Genomic DNA, 26,888 nt, shown 5'->3' with positions numbered 1-26,888 from the left:
GTACAATGTATGAAATAAACTACAACGACATATTGCATAGCCTTATCTATTGATCACTCACTGCTGTAGCCCCAAGTCTGAGACAGTAACTAGCATGCAATTAGGAATATAAACATTTGTGACTGAACAAATACCCTGCAAGTAAGGTGGAGGATACACCCCACCTCTGCCCTTGACCCTGAGCCAGACAAGCAAGATCAGGCCTGGAAGTGAGTCAAACCAAGAAGCAAGAGGAAGCCGGATAGGGGAACGAGCACAGCTTTAGATTCAACCAGACCTGGGTCCCAGTCTGGCTCTGACATGTTGAGGGCATGTCACTTAACCACCCTAAGTCTCCATCTCCTTGTTTTTTGTTTTTTTAAATGTTTTTGTTTTGTTTTTTGGCCATGTGACATGTGAGATCTTAATTCTCCAACCAGGAATGGAACTCACACCCCTAGCATTGAAGTGCAGAGTCTCAACCACTGGGTCACCAGGGAAGCCCCAGTTTCCTTGGTCTGGAAACAGGGATCATACCACCAACTTCACACTGTTGGGTTGAAAATAACCAAGAAATGAAATATGTGAAACTGGCACAGAGTAAATGCTCTCCTCCCCAAATGCCTTTCAGCTCTGTTGCATGCTCAGTAAGAGAGGAAGTTGCTCTAATTAGATTGTGGGAACTGAATGCCACATTTCCTGGGGCTGGGAAGTTGTGTATTTTAGGAGAGAAGCCTGGAAAAGGCAATGCCTAACCCACGTCTGGAGAAAGCAATGGCAACCCACTCCAGTACTCTTGCCTGGAAAATCCCATGGGCAGAGGAGCCTGGTGGGCTGCAGTCCGTGTGTCGCTAAGAGTCAGGCACGACTGAGTGATTCACTTTCACTTTTCACTTTCATGCACTGGAGAAGGAAATGGCAACCCACTCCAATATTCTAGCATGGAGAATCCCAGGGACAGAGGAGCCTAGTGGGCTGCCGTCTATGGGGTCGCACAGAGTCGGACACAACTGAAGCGACTTAGCAGCAGCAGCAGCAGCAGCATCAACCCATGTCAGGAGGGTAGGAGTGGAAGGGGCAGGATGAAACATCAGTGATGAAAGATCTAGACAGTGACAGGCCCCGGGGATCCCAGAGGATAATCTCCTCCTGCAAACCTCCAGCACATGTAGCCTGTGGTCAGGAGAAAGGTCTCTTCTGTATTATCCCTGCTTCTGGGGATGGGATCAAAAGAGACACAGATAGCAGGCAATTTGGAAAAAGCATTTTATTAACTTCATGAAAAACAGCTGCCGTGAGTTGAGACCTGGATGAGGACAGAGCTCGGGTGGCTTCCAACCAATGGCCTGGAGAAAGCCACCTGTTCTCTCCATATCCAGGGTCTCATTTGGGGTCCCACTGAGAAGACGAACACCCCACTTCCTTGCCCCCTCCGTGTAGGCACAGATCCAATGCGTTCTTGTAGGACATGAGATCCTCCTGCTCCGTGGCTGTCTCACTGAACAGGAAAATGAATTCTCAACACTCTAGACATTCAGATCAAGACTGATCTAGAACGCCAGCCACTGTTCTGGATCAGCAACTAGGAGCACAACATTCTGGATAACCAGTCAGAATAACCAGTCAACATTATGGAGGGCCACGAAGAATACTAGAATGCAAAATAAGAACCCCCTCACTTTCCAGATGATTCCATCAGGAGTCCCATATTTCAGAATGCCTAAATTCCGGATCAACTAGAAATCTGGCCTTCTAGGTGGTCACCCAGGAACACAGTGTTCTGGCATGCTGAAGGGATAACCACTCCTCACATTTTCAATGGTTCACCAGGAATTCAGCATTCTAGAATGACAAACAAGAACCACAGTATTCCAGACCATGGGTGAGAGACCTAGAGTTCTAAATGTCCACACTGATGCTCTCGACACCAAATCAGAAACCCAACATCAAAGACAATCCACCCCTCGGCATTCTGGAACGGCAAGCAGGAAGCTCTACCATCCAGAATGCTGCTGCCTGGCCCCTTCAGAGCTCTGTGGGTGGCCGCTCCACCCCAGGCCTGTCCTCCCAATGGGGGTCTGGCACGTGGAAGGAGACGTAGGGACAAGTCTTGGTGTTGAGGCAAACCAGCTTCTTCAGCGTGGCTGTCTTGACAAGGTTGAAGCCCACGTCACCACCAAATGTGCTTGCCTTCCAGTATTCTGGAGAACAGATGGGGTTCCCTAAGAGGCCCTTAAGGGAAAAAGGAGCCCCCATTTCTATCATACTCTCCCCAAAGATGGAGTTCGGATGGCACTTCTCAAGAAGTAGCCCCGGGTAGAATTCCAAAGCATCGATGTCTCCATACAGCTCCTCCAACTCAGCTGCCATCTCCTTCTCACCTGCAAGAGTGGGGAAGCCAGAGTCAGAATTATGATGCCATCCATTAAGGTTCAAGAGGGAACATTCTAGGTCCACCCTATTCCAGGGAGAAGAAGGGACTTCAGAAGATCAACTTGAGCAAATGAGCAGGTGACATAAAATCTGGCCTGGCTGGCTGACCCTGCTCCAGGGCTGCCTGGAGAGAAGAAATTTGCTACTGCAGATGGAGTCAAGGGCCTGGATCTGCAACCAGAAGGTGTGTACCTTGAAACAACTCACTCCATACCTCTGTTCCCTGATTACCTGATCCTTACAACAGAGAGAAGCTCCCCATCTTGTTTCCTTCATGGGCAGGTTTCAAGGCCTTATCCTGGCCCAAGACCCTGCATGCCACTGGAGCTTCAAGTTCACACTTGTCCAAGTTCACACAAAGATTTAGCGACAGTGTTCTGTCTGTCTCTCTGGACTGTCATGGGAAACAGACGTGGAGCATCACTACCCGTTTCCTCAAGTCCACCCTCCATGGGGCAGCAGTACACGTCAGGGGTCAGGTCACACCCTGGTCATAGCCTTTCAGTGGCCCCTCATCATCTGTGACAAGAGTTTCTGAACTTGGCTTCCCAACAACTGGGTATCTTGAGCAACAACAAATATTTATATATATATAAAATATAATACATATGTTATATATGTGAGTGTTATATACATATTTGTGTTTTATATATACACACATATGTATACATACTATTGTGTCTATATACGTATCTATATATACACACACACATATATATTCTTGGGCACCACCTGTGTGCTAAGTCTAGGCCTACTGAATCAGAATCTCTAGAAGAGACATCTCAGATTTGGTATTTTTAATTAGTTTTCTAAGTGAGTTTTAGGAAGCTGATCCATAAATGGGATTTAGGAACCACTAGACAGAGTCCCTGGTGGCTCAGAGGTTAAAGCGTCTGCCTGGAATGCGGGAGGCCCAGGTTCAATCCCTGGGTCAGGAAGATCCCCTGGAGAAGGAAAATGGCAACCCACTCCAGTACTCTTGCCTAGAGAATCCCATGGAGGGAGGAGCCTGGCAGGCTACAGTCCATGGGGTCGCAAAGAGTTGGACATGATTGAGCAACTTCACTTCACTTCACTTCAGACAGAATAAAACTCAAAATCTTAGCACAGAATCCAAAATTCCACACGATATGAGCCAGCCTTCTATCACCAACTCAACCCTCTGCCCTCACAAGCCTCTTGCTCCAGCCACACCTAGGACTGTTTTCCTGAATAGGCCAGGATTTTTTCAAGGCTCATTCTTTTTAACCCCTGTGTTTTTGTACTTTCTGTTCCTCCACCTAGAAAGCTCTTCCCTCTGTTCTTCACTGGAAAATCCCTTTTTATCCTTCAAACCCAGGTGAGAACCCACCTTCTCTCCCCAGGCTGAGTCATCTGCAACACTCGCCACCCCTGGCACCATGTTCCCACACCCCTCAAGTCCCACGGTCATGGGGCTGGCCACATGTGACCATGGATCGCCCCGTTCTGTTTCCTCGAGGCCTCCTTCACTTCAGCATGAGCCCCTGGAGGGCAGGAATCGTGGTCAGGAAGCAGCTGCTCACCTGTGAGTTCCTGGAAAGAGATGTAGGGCTTCATGCCAAACCTCTTGCGGTACTCATTGAAGGGCTGCAGCCTCAGCTCCCGAGATTCCTTGATGACATCCACGGCCACGTGCAGGATGTGGTGGTCTATGTTCCTACCCCCACCGATCTGCCAAGAGATAAACACAGCGGTGGTCTGAGAGCCAAGCCATGTTGTCCTGGAGAAGAACGTCAGGTCAGGAATCCTTCCTGAGTAGAAAGTATGGCTCAGTCTAGCAAGCACCAAGCTGTGAACCCTACCTAGGTCTGCATGGCCATGCTTCTCGGCTTCCTCATCTTATTTAGTTATTTATATTTGTATTTTTGGCCACATGGAGTGGCAAGCAGGACGTTAATTCCCCGATTAGGGATGGAACCCATGCACCCCTGCACTGGGAGCTTAGAGTCTTAACCACTGGACCACCAGGGAAGTCCCAGCAGCTGCCTCATCTTTAGACTGTAGAGTGGGCCAGGAGGACTTCTCTAGTCACTCACTGGACACATGGCTCCCCAGCCCTTTGAATTTAGGTGAGGACCTCCAACATCCTGTTAAGGAAGGTTCTGGAGGTATTAGATACAACAACTAGGACTCTGCAGAGGAGATGGCCAACATGGCCACAGTCAAGAGCTCAAGCAGAGGGGACTGTCATTTCAGATCTGGAAATAAAAGGCAGAAAGGTTTCTGAGCTTTTAAGTGATGGAGACTGATGGATGGACAAACACTAGTTTGAGGGGCCAAAACTTTATGACTTTCCTGGGATATTTTTTAAACTCTACCTGGCAGAATTGATGTGTCTGTCATTCCCCAAATCAGTTCTTATCAAGAACAAAGATATTTAAAGTCTTTTAATGGATCTTGCTGAGGAACCTGGGGCTTCCCAGGTGGTACCAGTGGTAAAGAATCTGCCTGCCAATGCAGGAGACATAAGAGATGCGGGTTCAATCCCTGGGTCAGGAAGATCTCCTGAAGGAGGTCATGGCAACCCACTCTGGTACTCTTGCCTGGAGAATTCCATGGACTGAGGGGGCTGGTGGGCTGTGGTCCATAGTGTCCAGCAGAGTTGGACACAACTAAAGTGACTCAGCAGGAACATGTACTGAAGATCCTATTTCTATTGTTTTCCACTCTCTGTAGCACAGAATTGAGATTAAACAAAATTTACTGAGTGTCTAGTATTAAAAAGTGAACCCCTAAACTCCTGGAGTTGGTGATAGACAGGGAGGCCTGGTGTGCTGTGATTCATGGGGTCGCAAAGAGTCAGACACAACTGAGTGACTGAATTGAATAACTGGCTGCCACTAGAAAAGAGAAACTGAGCTAGGAGGCAGGAACACAGAGCACCAAGTCACTTCATCCAGACCAGAAAAAGTTGCACACAGGAATGCAGGTGACCCCACCTGCTTCTCCTTCTTTTTGCCAAGCCTCCTGGGAGAGGAATTGTTGTAAGTTGGCAGGGAAGGAGCAAAAATCTCGCCATGAAAAGTGTAATATATAAGCACATTTAGTTTAAGTAAACAGAGCTTTACTCCAAGACCAAGGGTCAATCTCCTGTGAAGGGATGGAGATGGGGTTCAAAGCCCAGGTAATCTGATGAGATAAAGAAGGTGCTTCAAAGGGAATTCCCTGATGGTCCAGTGGTTAGCACTTTCACTTCCCAGAGTCCAGGTTCCATCCCTGATCGAGGAACAAGATTCCACAGCCATGCATGCATACAAGTCACTTCAGTCCTGTCTCAATCTTTGAGACCCCTTGGACTGTACCCTGCCAGGCTCTTCTGCCCATGGGAGTCTCCAGGCAAGAATACTTGTGTGAGTTGCCATGCCCTCCTCCACAGGATCTTCCTGATCCAGGGATCAAACCCACATATCTTATGGCTCCAGCATTGGCAGGCAGATTCTTTACCACTAGTACTACCTGGGAAGCCAAGCAACACAGCCCAAAAGAAAAAGAAAAAAAAAAAAAAAAGGACTCCAGAAAAATCTGATTCATAACTGAGTCAAGGCTATGGTTTTTGCAGTGGTCATGTATGGATGTGAAAGTTGGACTGTGAAGAAGGCTGAGCGCCGAAGAATTGATGCTTTTGAACTGTGGTGTTGGAGAAGACTCTTGAGAGTCCCTTGGACTGCAAGGAGATCCAACCAGTCCATTCTGAAAGAGATCAGCCCTGGGATTTCTTTAGAAGGAATGATGCTAAAGCTGAAACTCCAGTACTTTGGCCACCTCATGGGAAGAGTTGACTCATTGGAAAAGACTCTGATGCTGGGAGGGATTGGGGGCAGGAGGAAAAGGGGACGACAGAGGATGAGATGGCTGGATGGCATCACTGACTCGATGGACATGAGTCTGGGTGAACTCCGGGAGTTGGTGATGGACAGGGAGGCCTGGCATGCTGCGATTCATGGGGTCGCAAAGAGTCGGACACGACTGAGCGACTGAACTGAACTGAACTGAACTGAAGGAGCATAGGTCTAAAGAAAGTTCTATTGCTCTGGATGATTTGGTAATAATGCTCAAGAAAGTGTTCAGTTTGGATAAAACAAGGACAATTGGGTAAGAGGAAAAGCATACTTGGCTAAAAGTATACACCCTGAGGTAAAGCCAACAGAAGCTGGTGCCAATCTCAGCTGAACTGGGAGGCTATTGTGTGTTGACTTGGGTGTGTCCCCAAAAGACACATTGAAGTCCCAACCTCTCTGTGCTTGTGAATGTGATCTTATATGGACATAGATGTGATCTTATATGGACATAGATGTGATCAAGGGCATACTCCATTAGGGTGGGCCCTAATCCAACAACTGGTATCCTGATAAAAAGAGGAAACAGAGACACAAGGAGGACTCCACATTGTAGTGATGCTTCTACGAGCCAAGGAACCCCAAGCATGGTCCATCACCACCAGAAGCCGAGAGAAAGGCAAGGACCAATTCTCCCCTGGAGACTTCAGCAAGAGTATGACCCTGCCCATACCCTGATGCTGGATTTCTAGCCTCCATAACTAGAAAGAAAAAATCTATGATTACCATTTGTGGGAGTTAACTCTAAGGGCTTTCTAGAGAAATGTTTAAAGATGGATCTCTTTTAATGGCCTAGATATTAGTAATGTGTAATAAATGTTTAATGGAGGTTTGGGTGGATCAATGAATAAAAGGTATTAATTCTCAGGTGTCAGCTGGGAATATTTCTTTCATTTTCTGGATGTTTCTGGCTCAGATGGTAAAGAATCTGCTTGCAATGTAGGAGAGCCATGTTCAATCCCTGGGTCAAGAAGATCCCCTAGAAAAGGGAATGGCTACCCACTCCAGTATTTTTGCCTGGAGAATTCCATGGACAGAGGATCCTGGCGGGCTACAGTCCATGTGTGTGTGCATGCATGCTCAGTCATGTCAGACTCTTTGCCACCCCATGGACTATAGCCTGCCAGGCACCTCTGTCCAAGGGATTCTCCAGGCAAGAGTACCAGAGTGGATTGCCATGCCCTCCTCCCAAGGATCTTCCTGACCCAGGGATCAAACCGAGTCTCCTGCATTACAGGTGGATTCTTTACCGCTAAGCCACCAGGGAAACCCAGTCCCTAGGATCACAAAGGGTCAGACACGATTGAGCAACTAAATGACTTCACTTCATTACTTTGTTTATGGAGGAAACCCCAGTAACCTAACAGTCTGAGCATCTTTTTCCAACCTCTCCCACTTACTGCTTATCAGAAGAGGAAGAGTGACGTAGTATCACGGGTGAATTTTAGAGCAGTAACTAAGCGTGCATTGTACAAGCAATCCTCGCTGCTGCTCTTGCACTCAGTTGACACCAGGGAGTATGCTTCCTCTCATATTCCTTATTCTGGGGGAGGAAGAGGAGGTTGGGAGATATTTTCCTTGTTTCGATGCCTCCATGTCGTGGTAGCCAAATTTGTCTAATTTGAGGGTTTAGTATTTAAAAGCCTGCTTGTCAGCATAGGTTATTTGTTCTCTAGAATCAGCTTTATCAGTAATAAAGGTGATATTTTAAACTTCCAAAAAAGAAAAATAAAAAAGGAAAAGAATAAATGTCTGCAGCTTAAAGCCCCTTGGTTTGTGGTCCTTTTGTAGCCCTGGGCAACAAAAACAGGGACCATAGGCAAATTACTTATGCTAAGTCTCCGTTTCCTCCTATGCAAAAATGAGGATGGTGGAAGCATCTATCTGATATAGCTGTGGTGGAATCGAGATAAAGAATACAAAGCAGCTATCACAGTGCTGGTCACAGTAACCCCGTAGTGTGACCATGTGTGGGCATTCTCGGGGGAAGCCCTGTTTTATCACTTCTCACACTGTCTTTGATATCCTGAGATATCCAGAGAACCTTTGATATGCTGGTCCTTCTGCTGGTGTCAGGAAACAGCAGGGCTCTTTACACACATCACCAGAGTCACCATACAGCCCCGCACACAAGTGACTGTCTCTGCTCCTTTCTGTGCCCCCACAAAGAACGGAGACCTGAACCCCATTGGTGGCAGCCTATGCTAATTGCAGTCAAATTACCAGGAGGAAACCCAAACCCACATGGTGCTGCACCTTCATGGTAGGGCTTAGATAAAAAAGAGTGGCAGGATAGGAAGGAAGCTAGGATGGAGGAGATGGGAGCTCCCAAACAAGGGGAAGGGAAGATTGAGGAGGGAGCTGGTTAAACATCACAGGGGTAGGACTAATAGCTTGCTCAGGCTGCCATAACAAAGTGCCACAGACTGGATGGCTTAAACAAATAGAAACAGAGACTTGCCTAGTGGTCCAGTGGTTGGGACTCCATGCTTCCACTGTGGGGGACATGAGTTCTATCCCTGGTCAGGGAACTAGGATCCCACACGCCAGGCAGCACAGCCAAAAAACAGATAATAAATGAACAAAAACTTAAAAACAAATAGGACTTTTCTGGTGGCAGAGGCAGGGGGGGTCAATGCTGGGGACACAGGTTCGATCCCTAGTCTGGGAAGATCTCACATGCCTTAGAGCAACTAAGCCCATGTGCTACAACTACTGAGCCTGTTCCCTAGAGACCACAAGCTAAAACTACTGAGCCCTCAAGCTTCAACTACTGAAGCCCACGCACCGAGAGTCTGTGCTCCCCAGCAAGAGAAGCCACCGCAATGAGAAGCCTGCACACCTCAACTAGAGTAAGCCCACATGCCAACGAAAACCCAGCGCAGCCAAGAATAAATAAATAAATTACTTAAAAAACAAACAAACAAAAAACTAGAAATATGTGTCCTCACAGTTCTGGAGGCTAGAAGTCCAAGACCAAGGTGTCAGCAGGGTTGGTTTCATTCTCGGGCCTCTCTGTGGCTTAGAGATGGCCATCTTCTCCCTTTGCTTTCCCTCTGTGCACACCTGTATCCTAATCTCCTCTGCTTATAAGGACACCAGTCATAGCTGGACCCACCCAATGACCCCATTTACCTTAATCAGCTCTTTAAAGACCCTGCCTCTGGACACAGTCACATGCTGAGGTCTTGGAAGTGAAGACTTCAACATGTGAATTTGGGGCAAGGGGGACTTTAGCCCAAAACAGAGGCCTACAAGTCAATAAAGACCTTCTCTGTGTAGGCACTTTTGCATACATCACCATACCCTGAATGTCTTCTTGGTCCTCAAACTGCCATGCCCTCTGACTCCTGGGCCTTTGCTATGCCACCTGTTCCATCCTAACACAATGACCCCAGGTCACAAATGTTACCTCTTGCCCTGGGAGATCCCTATCCATCCTTTGGATCCCTGCTCAACTATCACTTCCTTATCCACAACCCCCAACTCTGGGCCTGAAGTCTGTCTCCAAGTTCCCAGAGCACTGTGGGCTTCTATAATGTGATTCTTAACCTGCTCTTAGAATTCTGAGAACATCGGGAAAGACCTTGGCACAGCACCTAACCTATAGTAAGGTCTCTAACAATGCTAGTCATCACACAGCTGCTGCTCCTTTCTAGGGTATCCTGTTACTTACACACTAACACTATGCTGCGACTCCAGGGACTGTAGCCCACCAGGCTCCTCTGTCCATGGGATTTCCCAGGCAAGAATACTAGAATGGGTTGCCATTTTCTTCTCCAGGGGATATTCCTGACCTGGGGATCAAACCCAAGTCTCCTGCTTAGGCAGGTGGATTCTTTACCACTGAGCCACCGGAGAAGCCCTTTCCAGGGTAAGTGAGTGTGAGTGTTAGTCACTCCGTTGTGATTCCATGAACTATAGCCTGTCAGGCTCTTCTGTCCATGGGATTCTCCAGGCAAGGATACTGGAGTAGGTGGCCATTCCCTTCGCCAGAAGATCTTTGCAACCCAGGGATCAAACTCAGGGCTTCTGCATTGCAGGCAGTTTTTTTTTACTGTTTGAGCCACTAGGGGTGGCAAGTGCCAAAAAAAAACACAAGGACCCAAGAACCACATTGACCTTGGTCACCACTGTGTCTCCAGCGCCTGGAGCAATGCCTGGTGTCATTGAATGAATGAAAGAACAAGAGAATGAATGAAGGAATGATCCCCACCACCACCCTGGAGGGCTGACACTCTCTCCCTTTTACAGAAAACTGGGGTTGGGATCCCAGAGCCCAGCTGCCCTCCCCAGCGCTCCCCTGAGGCTCACCCGGCCTGCAGGCTGGCGAGAAAAGGCGTCCACCAGGGCCTCGACCCCGTAGTCCACCAGCATGGAGGTGTTGAACAGAAACTGCTCGTAGCTGTAGTCCTGGGGGCCCACCCGGAAGGAGTCGGGCATGAGCGGGTGCCAGTGGTAGAGCTGGTTGAACTCCATGGCGATGCGGTTGCGGTACTGGAATTGGGCCCCAAACAGCAGCTCCGGGTCGAACTTGAGCTGCAGGAAGTAGCCGCTCAGCTGCTGCACGTACTCCTCTATCACAATCTTGATGGTCTCCCCTGGGGTGAAGGATGGGGCACAGGGTCAGCAGAGCGCAGGGAGTTAGCTATCGGGCTTGGGAAGCGGGCTGGTTCATGCAAAGGGCTTGGTTTGACTTCTTTCTCATTGTTAAGGTTGTGTGACTTTGTTGGGCCACTTTCACCTTGTCTTTTTGTCACTGGTTGTGAAAATGGAACCTTCCCTCTCAGGCTGGATAAGACAGGAGCCTGTCCCAAGACAGAAGCCACCTGCTAGTCCCACGTTCCATGGGGAGGTCACGGCCTGGCTGAGCATGCCATGGAGAGGAAGTATCTGAGAATGGGTTTTGTGGCCTGCGGTGGCCACCATCCCATTAAAAGAGGCTTAGTGAGGCCACAAAAGATGGGCGGGTGGAGATTAACTTAGTGAGGGAATCTCAGCGGGCCTGAGGCGAGGAGGGTGATGGGAGCTCCCAAGAGACCATTCTAAGAGCTACAGCAACAAACAAGGGACATGGCAGACCTAAGTGAATCTCATCCCAGATATAACCCCCATATCTGCTTATGTATCGAATTCTTACGAGTAATTTTCCTCTGCCCTCTCAGGAACCAGCTCAGAGCAAAGAGCCAGGGAAGACACAAAACAAATCTTCCATAGCAAAATGAAAACTGGTGAACTAGCTATGAAAAGAAACACATTTTGGCCAATGAGCCACTAGACAAATTGACTTTTAGCAAACTGAGCTGCAGCCATTGGAATTGCAAGCAGCAGACTCGGGTCTAAATATTGACATCACCACTTCCAGCCACCTGGGCTGGAGCTGCGGGACTTACTCTAAATTCCTTATCTGTAAAATGTGTATTATAATAACATCAGTATAGGGACTTCCTTGGCAGGCCAGTGGGTTAAGACTCCATGCTTCCCCTGCAGGGGGAGCAAGTTTGATTGCTGGTGGGGTGGTGGGGCACCGGGGGTAGAACTAAGATTCCCACATGCTGCATGATGCAGCCAAAAAATAAATAAATAAGAAAATAAGTAAAACGTGTTCACAAAGGAAATTTTAAAAAAATTATGACATCAGTATAATATTCACAGGGTCGCTAGGAGGAGTAGACAATGAGCACATCTGTACTGCTTGGCACAGAGCCTGGCATAATAGGGAGGGTCCACACATGTAGAAGTAGGAATCCCCTCCCCAAACTCACATGTCACAAAAGGTCAGACTAAGGCTCGCACCCCCTCCCCACACAGGAAAGTACTCCCTGCATGACATGGTCGAAGCTGCATGAAGTCTGGTGGCAACCAGCTCTGGTTCAAGTCTCTCTCTGCTGAAAGGCCTTGGAGAATTCACCTACCCTCTCTGCATCCTAACTTTCATAACAAGGATAATCACAGCCGAGTCATAAGGCTGTTGGGGAGGGTTGAATGAAGCACTAGAGGTGCCCTACCTTCCGAGTCCTGCCTTTGGCCACAGCTTCATCACCAGTCGGTGTGCTGGGCAGCCTGCAGACACAGACTTGCCCTCTCTGGTCAAAGTCTCTGCAATCCTGGGACTTCTGAGGCAGCCCCTTCTCATTCTTTAGGTTATTCCTATGCCTGATGCGTGGCTCTTCCAGGCTCCATTGACTCGGGTACTAAAATTGGGAACAGCCATGCCCAGAGATGCCCAGAGGCGGAGGCAAGGGCTCACTGGTGACTCAGAGTGAATACGGTCTGGACAGGAGTGTTGGGGGCCAAGTTCCCAGGCAGGAAACCATGTGACATTTTAGGCTACAGACTCGCCCCCGTAGGGGACACAAAAATATCTTGTCCCTGAGTCACCAAGAAGCTACCAACCTTCAGGAAGGCAGAGGCATGCAGGGCAGGAAACCCAAGGATTCTGAAGCCTAGGCAAGCTGGGGTTTGACCTGTGCTTGCTGAGGATGCCCCCAAGTGCTCCTGGATGCAGTACAATGGGGAAACTGAGACTTAGGGTGGCTGATCAGATTTGTTGCCAGCCACCCACTGAATAATCAGCTATCACAGCACCCCATTTTCTGAAGGCCTGTTATGTGCCTGGTACTTTCCCATTCATCATATCAACTAATCCTTAAAATCATTATAATTCCCAGGACCCCCCAGCAGCTCAGTGGTTAAGCTTCTGCCTTCCAATGCAGGGGATGTGGGTTCAATCCCTGGTCTGGAAACTAAGATCCCACCTGCCACACCCTGTGGCCAAAAAAAAAAAGCATCATTATTCCCATTGTACAGATTTGTAAAGTGAGGCTCACCTAGGGAAAGGGTCCTGCTCAGGATTCTAATCTCACTGTCCCCAAAACCTCCACTTCCCACTTCTCAGGACAGAGGGAGTGACTTTCCAGGGCAGGACTGGTGGGAGGCCTCACCGATGAGGATGAGGCGGGCCGTCTGGAAGAGCTGCTCGTCGCCCCAGGTGGGGTGCTCAGCCTTCAGCAGGTCACACACACGGTTGTGCTCACGCAGCCAGATCGTGGCGTACAGCATGAGCCCAGGAAGCAGCCCAAACACCTCCTGGCCCACGGCCATCTGGCTCTGGGGCGGGATGCCCCGGGGGTAGTGCATCAGCACAGGAGCCTCTTCCACCGATGGCGGGTACACCTCTCCATTGAGCATCTGCAGGATGGAGTCACCTGGTAACCTGGGGAGGGGGTGGGGCACCTGCACCCCTGACATCCGCCCACTCCTACTGACAGCTGCCCGTAACACGCAGGGCAGCTGTCTGGCCTTCCTAACCAAGGCCTGTGGATTCTATCTCCTAAAGCTCTCCTAACATGAGTCCCTTTCTCTCTCCCCATGGCCACCACACTCTTCCAAGACACCCTCATCTTCCACCCTGACTCCCCTTGTAAGTGACTCTATCCTCTAGATGTTCTCAGCTCTGCAGCCAGAGCAGTGCTTTAAAAGAGGGGTCCCCAACCTCCATGATCTAATGCCTGATGAGCTGAGGTGGAGCTGATGTAATAATAATAGAAATAAAATGTAGAGCAAATATAAGGCGCTCAAATCATCCTGAAACCATCCCTTCTCCCACCTGTCCATGGGAAAATAGTCTTTCCTGAAACTGGTCCCTGGTACCAAAAAGGTAGGGGACTCTTGCTTTAAAACATCCAAATCTAGCAACACACCCTGGCTTAAAGAACCTTCCAAGTCTTCTCTCTGCTCTTGGCAGAAATCAGAAATCCTTAATACGACACACGCTCATCAGATGTCCAACAGCATCTCCCTTGTTTCACTGCCTCAAAGTCACTCAAGCGACTGCCCCTCTCCAGCCTTGATACCTGAGAATCTGGACAGCCCTGGGCCCTTCTTGGCCTCCTTGATTCCTCCTTATCCTTCATGCAACTCTTGGTTTATTCATAATTCCTAAGGAAGCCTTCCCCATCCTCTGCACACTCTCCTGGCTTCTCCCTGTGGCAGCTATCACAGGTGTAATTAATCATATGGCAGTTTCCTCATTCACTCAGTAAATAAACATAGAGGACCTACTACTATATGCCAGATACTGTTCTTAGCTCGAAAGATTCAGCAGTGAACCTCCCATCTCGGTTTTTGTTTGTTTCTATTTGCATGGTCCAGCACGGGAGCCACTAGCCACGTGCAGCTACTGAGAACTAGAAATGTGGCTGATGTGAATAAAGAGCTTGATTTTTAATTTCATTTACTTTAGATTTATGTTTTTAAATTGAGATCCCAGCTATCGGAAAGTCTTTATGCTTAGAACAACTTGAACATGTGAATCTACTTTCTCAACTGCAAAATTTTATGAAATCTAAATGTTGATCAGAATCGCCAATGAAAACTTGGCACCCAAATTGAGATGTGCTGTAAGATATGAGTCAGAATGTGAAGATTTAGCCAAAAAATGAGATATTTTATTGACAATTTTTGTGTTGATTACATGTTGAAATGAGAATATCCTGGATATATTGGGTTAAATTCAAAATATATTATTAAAATTAATATTGCTTGTTGCTTTTTACATTTTTTAATGTGACCACTAGAAAAATTTTACTAACTTGGATGTGACTCACATCTATAAAAGAGGGCAAATGGTACCTAGTTTATGCAGTAGATCTGAGGAGCGCATGAGATAATCACCTATGTGGCCCTCACATTCCTGGACAGTGAGAGTTCCGACAAAAAGTCCTCGTGGAACTAGCACCTTAGGGTTTGTGTCTGTGGGCTTGAGGGCAGGACTTACAACTACCACGGCCACTGCTCACCTGCCCAGCACACCGTAGTGCCCAATTAATATTGTGGAATGATTAAATGAATAAATGCAGACTGGAACTGTCCATTTTCTCTGGAGCCCCAAAATCCACCTCCCAAGAGAACACGAGAGCCCATGTCTGCTCCCTGTCTGCTTCTCTTGTCTGGCACCTGCTCCCAGGGTTTATTGTCGCTTCTCCTCCCATGCACCTACAGCTTCCGCCATAGGACACCACCAAGGCCCCCCACCAACACCCTCTGCCAGGGGAGACTGTGGAAGGCCCTTCCCAACGCCCCAGCCCCAGGCCCAGTGCTACCTGGTACTTGAGTTTCCCATCCTTAAAGAGCCGCAGCTGATACTGACGTTCCAGATTGTCTCCATAAATGTGGCCGAGGTCTACCTAAAGACAGAGACAGAGTCTATTCAGATCCCTGGGTCTTGCCCCACCAGCAACAGCCTACCTGTGCCACGTGTGGCCCAGAGAAGTCCAGAGCCCCTCCTAGGTACTCACCCCGTGGCCCAACGCCTTGGTGAAGCCAGGACCCATCTTGCCGGAAGTTTTGAAGAACTGATGGGTGAAGTGTTGGGCAAAGAAGGCAAACATGAGGTTGGTGCCTTGAGGGTCGGGGATGAACTTCCTCCTGAGCAGGAAGCGACGGCTCAGGAGCTCCGCGTCTGGCAACTGCTTCTTCCCTGATTGGGGAGGTAGGAAAGAGCAGTAGCTGCCTCCTGTCTGGATCTTTGTGCCCCAGAGCTTTCTGGGCTTGCCAGACCAAACTGATTAACACAGGAATCCCAGAGTGGACCCCACAGGACCACCTCCTTCTCACCAGACCGCCCCTTGCACCTTCTCTACCAAAAGACCCTAGGAAATGGAAGGATGTTTGGAATATGCTTTTAAAACTGAAATATATACATTACCATATGTAAAATAGATAGCTAATGGGAAGTTGCTATATAACACAGGGAGCTCAACCCGCTAGTCTGTGACATCCTAGAGGAGTGGGATGGGGTGGGGGGGTAGGGAGGTTCAAGAGGGAGGAGACGTATGTATACTTATGGCTGATTTATGGCACTGTATGGCAGAAACCAATGCAACATTGTAAAGAAACTATTCTCCAATTAAAAAGAAAATAAGGTGAAGGGGATAGATGAAGTAACATTGGCAAATTGTGGACAAATCTTGAAATCTGGAGATGGATGCATAGGACTTCATTATCCTTTTCTCTCAACTTTTGTGTATGTTTGCTGCTCTGTACAAGCTAACCCTTCCCCACCTCCAAAAAGAAAAAGGGATAACAACAACAAAAAAAAGCTTGGACTCCCCAACCCTGGAATAAGGTTGCTGTGTTCGAAATGGGTTGTGCCGTTTATTAAGTGTGTGAAGAGGGAGAAGTCATTCCATCTTTCTTAGCCTCAATTTCTTCATCTACAAAATAGGGCAAATGATATCTCTCTTATGCAATGGATTTGAGGAGTGCCCGTGTAAGCATGACAGAAAACCAGTGAGATGAAATCTCTTAAATCAAAAGTCAGCAAACTTTTCCATACAAGTCCAGATAGTTAATATTTGAGGCTTTGTTGACGTATGGTCTCTGTTACATCTACTCAGGTTTGCTGGTGCTGCAGGAAGGCAGATAATACCTTAGGAACATGAATGTGTTTCAACAAGGCTTTATTTACAAAATAGAGGGTGGGGTGGATTTGGCCTTTGGGCCGGAGTTAGCCAATCTGTTTTAAAAGATGCCAGAACTTTCTATGTCTGGGGTAAAGACAAGTCACCTTGAAGCTTGTGTCTGTCACCGTGAGGACAAGCATTAAGAAGCCTTTCTTAAGTGAGTCGATGTCAGATGACTTGGTGCCCAAGACTGCCTTGCAGAAAAGGCAATCTTTCAAAGACATCTATGAGGCCCAATGTCATTAGAATAACTCTTTAGATTGAAATGACTGACTGATTTCCTGTAGCAGGAAAAGTCATCAAGGATCTCAAAGGGAACTCACCCAAAGGGAAGTTAGAGGGAATAGTCTGCACACTGTAGCCTAGATCTATCACTCAGATTACCACTCAGCATCATCGCCTCAATGGACATGAGTTTGAGCAAACTCTGGGAGATAGTGAAGAACAGGGAGGCCTGGCATGCTGCAGTCCATGGGGTCACAAAGAGTCAGGCATGACTGAGCAACTGAAAACAGCACAGGACTGGTGCCAGCAAAGTGTTGGCAGAGTCCAGAAGCTCTGAGAGACCCAGCTTTCATGCCAGAATGATCATGCTTTGGGAATAGTAGTACATGGATAGTAAAAACTATCAGAGTAGTGCCCTTGAGACCCAAATAAGGACACTGATACATATGCAAGGTTCTTTTCTTTTTTTTTTTTCCACTCCTAGGTTTATTAGGGATAATTGACATAAGACATTGTGTAAGCTTAAGTTGTAGAGTGATAATCTGATACAAGTATATATTGCAAAATGATAAGCACAGCTAGGTTAGTGGGTTCTGAACCTGCAAAAGCACACAACATACAGGGCTGCACGGGACCAGTGCTCAACAGCGACACCATGTGGTGGGAACTGAAGCAGCCGCAGTGGTGGATTAATGTCTCTTTCGCCCTTTGTGTGCTTGAAGCTGAACTGATGGCTGTAAATTGAGTAAACCCCCAGGTTTGCGGACAATCAGGAGTGGATGAGGAAGAAGGTCTTGGGAGGAAGACTCCTGCCGATGAGACCAAGTAGGTTCTTGAACAACTCAAGAAAAATTTTGATTTAATGTGTAAACTGCACTGATGAAGCACATAAGACTGTTCACATTAGTAATGAACCAAACTCAAAGTTGGCACCCAGTAAAAAGCTCACTATTCTTTCTTTCCTCCATTCCAACTTTTAAGTCACCCTCATCGCAGCAGGATCCCACCCACTTAGTAGACAAAGTTTGGGTGAAGAGGCACCCTGGAAATACGGGAGCATTAGTTCGACTCTGCCACTGACCTCAGACAAGACCCTCCCACAACCTCTTTCCGTCCTCTTTCCCCAGCCCTGTCCTCATCCCTGGCTCTTGAATGTCTTGCCTTGGTGCACCCATCTGTGAAATGGGTCAGTCATTGCTCTTCTGCTTGCTTTTTCCCAAAGGGAACGGAGCATCTCCTGTGACCCACCCCAGGCTCAACCCCCTCACCCCATCACCATTACCTTTGGTGCCCATGGGCGTGGGACAGTCTCGGGGCACGGAGGGCAGAATGCGAGTATAATAACTCACATTGGAGAAGGACTCCCAGCTGATGTAGTCATGTGCTATGTTGTAGGTGGGAGGGCTGGGGATAAGGTTGGAACGCACTGCAGAGGGCGAAAATGATGGTGACGAGGGATTCTTGCCTCCAGTTACACCCATCTTCCCCACCTTCTCTTGGGTTGTTTTCTTATTTGTTTGTTTTTGGCTACCCTGCACAGCAGCTTGTGGAATCTTAGTTCCCTGACCAGGGATTGAACCAGCACCCTCAGCAGTGAAAGCACAGCGTCCTACCCTGGATCACCAGGGAATTCCCTGGGTTCTTTTATTATTTGGCACCCAAACCCTGACCCCCGCCCCCATCTCCACCCACTGCCCTGGTCAGATGCCAAGAATTTCAGGAAGTGGCAGGATTTCTTGCTCCCCTAGATTAGAGGGACCCTGCACCACCCCCGCCACCCACCTGTGAGTACCAGACGCATGAGCATGTCCCGGATGAAGGTGGCATTGACAAAATCCCACAGCCAGCGCCCGTGCGTCAGCAGAAAGTGGACGAAAGACGGGCTGGGCCGCAAAGTCGTCCGGAGCCAGGTCCATATCTCAGCTGTGGGGGCAGGGGGAGCCACTCAGACAGGCCCTCCTAGCAAGATTGGAAACAGCCAGAGGGGAAGGTGGGAACTGGGGACAGGGTCCAGTATGGACAAGGGTGGAATTTAGGAGTCGGGGTAAAGCATAGGACCTTAGGAGTGTTGACACGTGACAGAGCCAGAACCAGATGGGGGTCAGGAGACAGGACCAGGGTTGGAGGCCAGTAAGGCCAGAGCCGGGCAGTGAAGACTCACCACAGAGCCCATAAGCAGCGAGTGAGATGTGTCAGGAGTGAGGGCTTGTGCTGGAGCCAGGTCAGGGGCAGTGTCAGAGGTCAAAAGTAGGCACGGAAAGAGGGCTGTGGCCAGAGACAAGGGTAGGAAGTGGGGGTCTTTGGAGGACGAGCCCAGGGGAGAAAGAGTAGGGGCTGGAGGCTCTGCTCACGGATGGTGCAGTTGGGGCCAGAATAGCCCGTGCGGGTGCAGTCACATTGGTAGCGGTCAAGGCCGAAGCGAACACAGATCCCCTGGTGCTGGCATGGATAGTAACAGCAGGGGTTCACTGTGGGGGAGAAACAGAGATCAGGGACCCCTCTTGTTGGGGCCAGAGGCCTGGAGTCCAGTCACAACTCTGTTCTAACTTACCCGACATCTGTGTTCCCCTCAGGGCCCACTCTGTCCCCAGAGCTATGCACAGAAAGCCCCTGGCCCTTCTGTTTCCAGACCTCACTCTGGGTTTTCAGTCTTGTCCACGTCAGGCCACCAAAGGAAGTCCCGCTTCCCTCCCAGCTGCCGCTAAAATGGTGCAGATGCGTCCAGGTCTCGGGCTGGGGCACTGAAGGCTAGGCACACAGCTGATAAGATGCCACGGCCACAGGCTTCTAGAGCATTCACTTTCTACCAAGTCAGAGCCAAGGGCAGAATTTATGGGGTTCAGAAAAGGGACAAGGATTGGGGTTCTCAGGCCAGCCCCTAGCCTCTGAGCACCTGGGAGGTCGCCCACCATCCCTCTATTTTTCAGAAGGGAAGGAAGAGCAGGTGTCCCAACAAATGGGGAAATTGAGGCCAGACAAGGGGAAGCCCAGGTGGGTCACCCAGCAAGTAGTACCAGACCACTTGCCCATCCCTTCCCTTCCACCCCCACCCTCATGGACTCAGCAGTCAAGTCCAAGGAAAGACATTTCCCAGAACTCCATGGACAGGGAATGGGTTTGAGGGGAGTCGCAGATCCCATTCCTGATAGACCCAGCCCTGGCCCACATCGGGGTGGGTTCTGGTCTCTAGGACCTTGAGGGAGGTCAGGGACCACGGGAACAGGAGACATGTGGCCGGAAAACTCTCCCCAGAGGGCGAGTGGAGCTCTGGCATCACCCCTCCCCCAACCCCCTGGAGAATGGACCTCCAGGAAGTCCCTACTTGTGTCTAATCCGGGTCTCCCCGACCACAGCTTCAGTGATCGTCCAGTAGCCAAGTCAGAGACTTCTTGGAGCTCGCTCGGTGCTCATTCAGGGCTCAGCGAGGGACTCAGAGGCTCAGGGAGAGGTGGCGACTTGGCCAAGACCATGGAACAGTCAGGCCTCCTGCAGACCAGGGCACCCAGCTCCTGGCAGCGGCTCCTTCCCCAGCCTTACACAGAAAATGCCAGGTCCTTCCTGCAAACGTGCTTCGTTCTCTGGGCTCAGAGCCAACGCAACAGGGAACTCCAATTCTTTGTGTATCTGATTATAGGGGGTCAAGAGGGCAGCAACGGGCCCTCTTGAGAAGCCCAAGAAGTCACCTCAGGATGCTGGGATCAGAGGGCCCGACCCTCTGGTTTAGGTCTCCTCACATCACAGAATCATGCAAATAGTTTTGCTTAAGCCCTGGAAACTCCCCATGGCCCCACAATAGCGTCTCTGTCGCCCCTGCAGGGTGTAAAAGGAAGGAACCAATCGGAAGAAGTCTGGACAAAGAGGCCTTATCAGACTAACACAGGCGAACAGGCAGGTGCAGGGGGAACCCAAGGCAGGGGCCTGGCAGGACCCGCCTCCCCCTCCCACAGCCACAGGCCCAGAAACACCAAGGAGCTCTGGGTCAGCCCTGCAGCAGGTTCGGAGATCCTGAACCTCTCTCTCCCTCCTGCTCAGAACAGTGTGCTGTCCTGCCATGCCTCCACACTGCCCAGCTCCCAACCCTGGTGCGCAGATCATCATAGCACTCGGCTGGTACAGGAGCTGAGGCCCAGCCCTTTCTGGGCTGTTTCCCCATCCCTCTGCCAGTAGGGATCCCAAATCCAACTCAAGAAGTCCTTCCAGTTGGTCCCAGGGCAGCCCATCTCGCAACCCCAAAGCCAAAAGCTCTGTTCCTCCCTGACCCAGGCTGTGGTTCCTCCCAAGTAAATTCCCTCCTAATCTACCCGACCCAGCACACTGCGCATGTACCAGAAAACCTCCCCAAATGTTCACACTCCACTCTCCCTGGCCCCAGGTCCCAACCCAACCTGCTCTGCTCCACCACAAGCCTCCAAGAGAAAGGGCTTTCCTGGGCTTTCTCCCCTCTCCCAGAGGCCGTGCGCACAGCTGGGACTCAACCCCAGGTCCTGGAGAGATCCAGCCATCCAGGAAATCCAGATGCGGTGGCCAGAGCTTAACAAATATTTGTGGAATTTAAAATGAAGCGAGGAGACGGGCCACTCCAAGCTTGGTCAAAGAGATTCTCTCATCTCCCCATCCACTTCCCTCAACTCCCACCTCCCACACACAGCTGGTTCTGAAGTCTTGCCTGAGAGCTTCCTGCCAGGGGCCCAGCAGCAGCAGAGCCGTGCCCCCAGACTCAGAAGTTCCTGCCCAGGGCATCCCTCTCCTGCCAGCAGAGGCCCCTCCCCCTGGACCGGCTGCCCAACTTTCCCTCCCTCCTCCTCCTCCTCCTCCAAGATCTTTCCATAAGCACCAGTGGCCTCAGGGCAGGAAAAGTCTCCCCTCAACAAGGACTGCAGCTATCGCTGGGGCCCCAGGGTGTCAGGGTAGGCAGAGAGGAAAATGGGTGTCACTTTCTGCCCTCTCCCAGGCTGACCACAGCTGGACTATCATGACAGGCCGGAAGTCAGGGCTCTTGCTGACTCTCCAACCTTGTGTATCCACCTCACTTATCTGCTCCTGGGGATGGGTGAGACTCCCCACCGACCCCCTGCCACCATCACAGACGAGGGGCTCATCCAAGCCCCACTGCTTCAAAGTCAAAAGAGGCAACACTTGAACTTGCTTCCCTTCCCCTCCGTTCCTCCTCCTGGAGGTGCCCAGGCCAGGATTTGGGGAAGGGATGCAGGGAGGCTGAGTCCCCTTGCTTCACAGGCTGGGGATGACCCCAGGTGAGGCAGGTCTGTTACCTTTCCTTCAAGGTGGACCTGAAAATCCTGAATGAACGAAACCAGGACTCCAGAGGAATCACCATCCCCTGCCACACTAGAGCGCTGGGAACTAGTCACAAAGGAAGGCCTTCCTTCAGTCTAACTTAAATCCCACATGCTTTCATGTGTCCAGTGAAGGACATGCTGTACAATAAACCATCAAGAGAGAGACCTGGGGAGATGCAGACACTGAGTGTAAAGTGTCTGGAGTCCCCACACCCAGCACGGGGCCGGGCACCAAGCAGGTGCTGGATGAAGATACATGGGAGAGTGCCTGCTCTTCACAGCGTGTCCTGTGGGCCTCATTTTTCAGTGTTTTCCAGGAAGGAGAGGGGACAGACAGGCTCTAAGGATACCTCCCTCTCTTCCTCTCTTCTTCTCAACTCTGGATAAAGCCAACTTATCTCCAAACATCTCGATTCCTTGCATCAACATGATCCCCACCCCCCATGAGCAGAGAACTGGGCAGCTTGCTCTGAGTCTTTAAGCCACCCCAGAGGTGGAGTTGATCAGCAAGCCCATAGCGCACACATTCCCACTGATGAGGACAGTCTGGGGCTGCCTGGCTCTAGAACTTTCTGAGGATTTGGTAAGGAAGCGTCCCCCAGCCCAGAAGTCAGGATTCCAGGCAGAGTGAGGGAACACCAAGTTCTCAGGATGCAGAGGCACCAGACAGCAAGAGGGCCCTTTAAAGAGGCTGGACTGAAATTCCATAAGAATAATATTTAGAGAAGTTCCAGGAGGTTGGCAGCCAAAGAGAAAAAAAGAGCCCCGAGCAGCCCAGATGTGGGCCCCAGCCCCTCAACACAGCAAGGGCGGCGGCCAGTGGCCAGGGACCACCACACCAGGCCCCGGCGGCCGGAAGAGCCCAGCTGGAAAGGAAGCCTCCTCCCAACCCACAGCCCCAGCTGGTGCTGCAGATAGGAGGTGGCAGGCCGCAGGAAGCCTGCCCCACATGCCAGGGTTAGCTGGCCTCAGGCCCCTCCGCCTGGCACGGAGCTCCAGTTAGGTCATGCCCCATCCCTAGCCCAGGAGGGAGCACTCAGCCAAGTCCAGGAGCTGGAAGGGATGAACTCGAGCATTGAGGATACCCTAGGACAGCCCTGTCCTCTGAGCCGGACTCCACCTTCCATCACAAGAGAGGCAGAAGCAGCATCCTCCCCGCCACCTGCCCCCAGGTAAGCCCCCATCTCCTGGGGGATCGGCCTTTGCTGACACTCTGGGGACTAGACACAGGCTTTGGCTTTTCAGGGCAGATGCCTCTCCTAAGTGTCCGGGCACTTTGGACCTCAGTTCACCCAGAGACTTGGCGATGGGAAGGCAGCGAATCCTTCAGCCCACCCCCAACCTGTCTTCCATCTTTTCCTCGACCCTTGCAGCAGCCTCCTTCATGATCTCCCAGCCTCCAGTCTCACCTCCAAGTCATCCACCCCGTCTCACTCCCCTGCTCCCAGGGGGATATCCTGAGACCCAAGCCCACTCCTCACTCTGCATCCAAAGGCCCATGTCCGCCAACACCTGCCTCTGTCCTACGGCTTCCTGTGCCTGTCCACTCCCATCACTCAGACTTTTAGGCTTCTGCTCATACCCTTGCTTCTGCCTGGGAGAGCCCTTCCAGAGTTTGAGAGTAAAACCTCACCATTTTACCTCCCACTACCACCTCCTCTAGGGTCCAGGTCAAATGTCATCACCTCCAAGAAGCCTTCTGCAATTCCTCACATCTGAGAGACAATCCTCACCCATCCCCAAGCCCCACACACCCCTGAGCTTCCCTCAGTCATGGCCATGACCCCCCTGATGGCAGTCTGTGGGCATTTCTGTCTCCTCCATCGGCCTGCTAGCTCCTCCCAGCTCAGCCTCCAGGCTCCAGCCAAGTACTGGCATAAAGTAATCCCCTGGGAATGTTTGTGGCATGAAAAACACAATTCTGTTTAAACACTTACAATATAAAGATAAGCAGAAAAGGCTAAAAGCAAAAGGGTACAACCATGGCTCACAACGCGCTGGTGAGCAGACACAGGGGGACAGGAAGGGTGAGCCTCGGGGCCCCGGGGGCCCGGATGGGGCTGAATGGGGCCTCAGAGGAACTCCAGGGCTGGTCTAGGGGCTAACGCAACCAGCCACCGGGACGGCATGGTCAGCCCTGCCTCTGCTACCGGGGTCTCAGACCAATGTCAGCAGAGACTCAAATGGTTCACCCTTCTGGGCCTCAGAGTTCCCTTCTGTAGAATGGGACTAACGTCTCCCTGGCAGGGCTGCTGTGAACAACAGAGACGCCAACAGCTAGGTTTTGTAAACTGTAAAGTGCTGGCCACGGGAGTCTTCTTCCTCATCTTCCGACAAACTAGACCTCTACACATGCCTAAACTCTTGCCTAGAGCACCCTTTCCTTGGCTTCCCCAAATGCCACGCACTCAAACCCCCTCCTCCAGGAAGCCTGGTCTGATTCCCAGTCCACAGAGATGTCCTTCCCCTCTCCTCTGAGCACCGAATTCTTTCTCCTCTGAGCATCACAACAGAAGGCTCAGATCACTCCCCATCCTCTCCTGTCCCTATTTTGCAGATGAGAAATGGAGACCCTGGGGAGGTTTCACATAGTTTGGTGAAGCTCTGTCCAGACCTTGCATGTGCACGCATGCATACGCACACATGTGCGCGCGCGCGCGCGCGCGCGCACACACACACACACACACACACACAGAAACTGTGTGGGGAGGGAGGCTATGGGAAGGAGGAGCTGCATTCTTCCACCTGGAACCTGGCACACGCATGGCGCCAGGCAGGGGAATTCTCCAGGATAGGACTTTCCTGGTCATCTTTGGAGTGAAGAAACGGGGGTCCACTGGCAGGGAGAGATGAGGGCAGGGAGGACTCTGCAGAAAGACCCTGCAAAACGACTGGAAACTTCCAGCCCTGAGTCCACTGTGTCCTGGGTGAGCTTGAGGGCGCTATGGCCCCAACTTGAGCCTCCCTTAACTCATCCGGGCAATGGGGACCTCCCCGGTGAAGATTCAGTCTCCAGAGGAAGCAGCTCAGCCCTGTAAGTGTGTTTCCTCCTCCACTCTCTCCGGAATGGCGGGTGTACCCGGGGTCCTCACCCAGGGAGATCGTCTCCACCGGGGCTGGGAATTCGGACGGGTCCTGGAAAGTTAGAGGCTAACAGAAAACGCGCCAGCTTGCTTTCCCCTGGCGTCTGCGCCTTCCTCCGAAAGGGGCCCGCAGGGGAAACAGCGAGGATTGCTGGGGACCGACTCGGCTGGGACCGCTGGGGTCCCAGAACAGGTGAGGGGCCTGGAAAGACTCGGTCCCTTTTCCCAAAGACGCCCAAGATCCCAGTCTGCCCTTTCCCCCGCAAAAAGAACCCCCTGGGGACCCAGCCCAGGCCACATCCCGGGGGTCTGCAGGGAGCCCCCATCCCACCGACAGACAGCCCCCTTCCCCCTCACAGGCATCGCGAGCCGAAAGGGGCAGCTGGGCGGGCGGGAGGGGAGAGGAGGGTGTGGGGTGCCGGGCCTGGGAAGCAGGACCTGGGCTCTTCAGAGACAGGAGAGAGGCCGCCTACCTGGCGCGGGCGCCCCGGGGTCCGCTGGCAAGACGGGGGATGGCGACAGCAGCAGGAGAAGCAGCGGGAATCGGAGCGAGATACTCTGCCCTGCGAAGGGAGAGAGTTGATGGGCTGAGCCTGGCATTCAAAGCCCCACCGGGAGGCCACAGGGGAAAACGGGGGGCACTGAGGCCGGACTTACGGCTCATGGTGCAGGGTGGCCGTTGCGTGCTGGAGACAGACTCAGGCTCCTGGAGTGCATCTCTAACTGCCCGGGAGCTCCGGCCCCTCGGGCCCGCCCCCTCCCTACCCATTCCCTGGCTCCACCTCTCCAGCCAGCTGTCACCTCGGCCGCCTCCCACTTACTTCCTCGGCTCTGCGTCCAGCAAAGACATTTTATTAATTATTCTGTGACGGGCCAGGCCACTAAGGTGGGTTTTTCACCCGCGATCTTTGAGACACTTGAGCTTCCCAGTAGCCCCAGAATTGTGTCCATTTGGTAAGATAGGAAACCGAGGACCAGAGGTGATGTGCAGTGCTGAGACCACCTGGGGCTTCAGGGCAGAGCTGGGGGTATCTCAAACTAGAATCTGCTGCTGAGAACCACATACCCTTCCCCTAGCCCCATCCCAAGTGGAAGGAGGCTGGAAAAAGAGCTGTCCAGGCTGGTCTTCACGTAATGTCCTGGATGAGAAATGCACTACCCTCAGATCCAAAGAGGAGACTGTCATCCTCCACGGGCTGAAAGCCTGCCCTCCAAGGCCACCTGCCTCTGCCTGAACCTCTACTGCCAGAAGGAAGAGCACAGGTTGCAAGTCCAGGAGACCTAATTCAAATTGAGACTCTACAGCTTACTAGCTGAGCCACCTTGGACCAGGTACTTAACCTCTCTGGTCCTTAGAGACTTAACCGTCTCTAAGGCAAGGATGCTATTACAATAAAACTCAACCCAGAGGACGGTTTTAAGTTTCCCTGAGGTCATGCACACAAACTTCCTGATGCAGTGTGTAGCACAGAGAAAGTGACCCGTGACCAGGAAGCATTCTTTTCAAAGATCTCCTGACTCAGGCTCCAGGGTGGACGCTCCACCAGT

At 51.0% G+C, this 26,888-nt stretch overlaps 1 protein-coding gene and 1 non-coding gene across 3 annotated transcripts; one reads left to right on the top strand and one right to left on the bottom strand.

The window, feature by feature from the left end:
* Positions 1-1,231: 1,231 nt before the first annotated feature.
* Positions 1,232-26,159, bottom strand: PTGS1 (prostaglandin-endoperoxide synthase 1). Of its 2 annotated transcripts, XM_025261628.2 has the most exons (12): positions 25,998-26,159; positions 25,814-25,903; positions 19,312-19,428; positions 18,743-18,883; positions 18,243-18,386; positions 17,581-17,769; positions 15,569-15,750; positions 15,374-15,457; positions 13,214-13,460; positions 10,584-10,870; positions 3,957-4,104; positions 1,232-2,360 (listed from the first exon to the last, which is right to left on the bottom strand). In XM_025261628.2, exons 1-12 carry the CDS (start codon positions 26,107-26,109, stop codon positions 2,005-2,007), a joined length of 2,097 nt encoding a protein of 698 aa, XP_025117413.2. In that variant the 5' UTR covers positions 26,110-26,159; the 3' UTR covers positions 1,232-2,004. The 2 variants fall into 2 exon arrangements, with proteins under 2 accessions (XP_025117413.2, XP_006057797.3); XM_006057735.3 differs by lacking the exon at positions 17,581-17,769 and having other exon boundaries at positions 25,998-26,156.
* On the top strand, positions 3,279-3,351 carry TRNAS-GGA. Its single transcript has one exon. It is a non-coding gene; the product is annotated as a tRNA-Ser (tRNA).
* Positions 26,160-26,888: the final 729 nt, after the last annotated feature.

This window comes from Bubalus bubalis, chromosome 12 (genome assembly GCF_019923935.1).
Source record: "Bubalus bubalis isolate 160015118507 breed Murrah chromosome 12, NDDB_SH_1, whole genome shotgun sequence".
Lineage (NCBI taxonomy): Eukaryota > Metazoa > Chordata > Mammalia > Artiodactyla > Bovidae > Bubalus > Bubalus bubalis.
The sequence above is the reverse complement of the archived record's forward strand: the minus strand, read 5'-3'. Positions and strand labels throughout refer to the sequence as shown.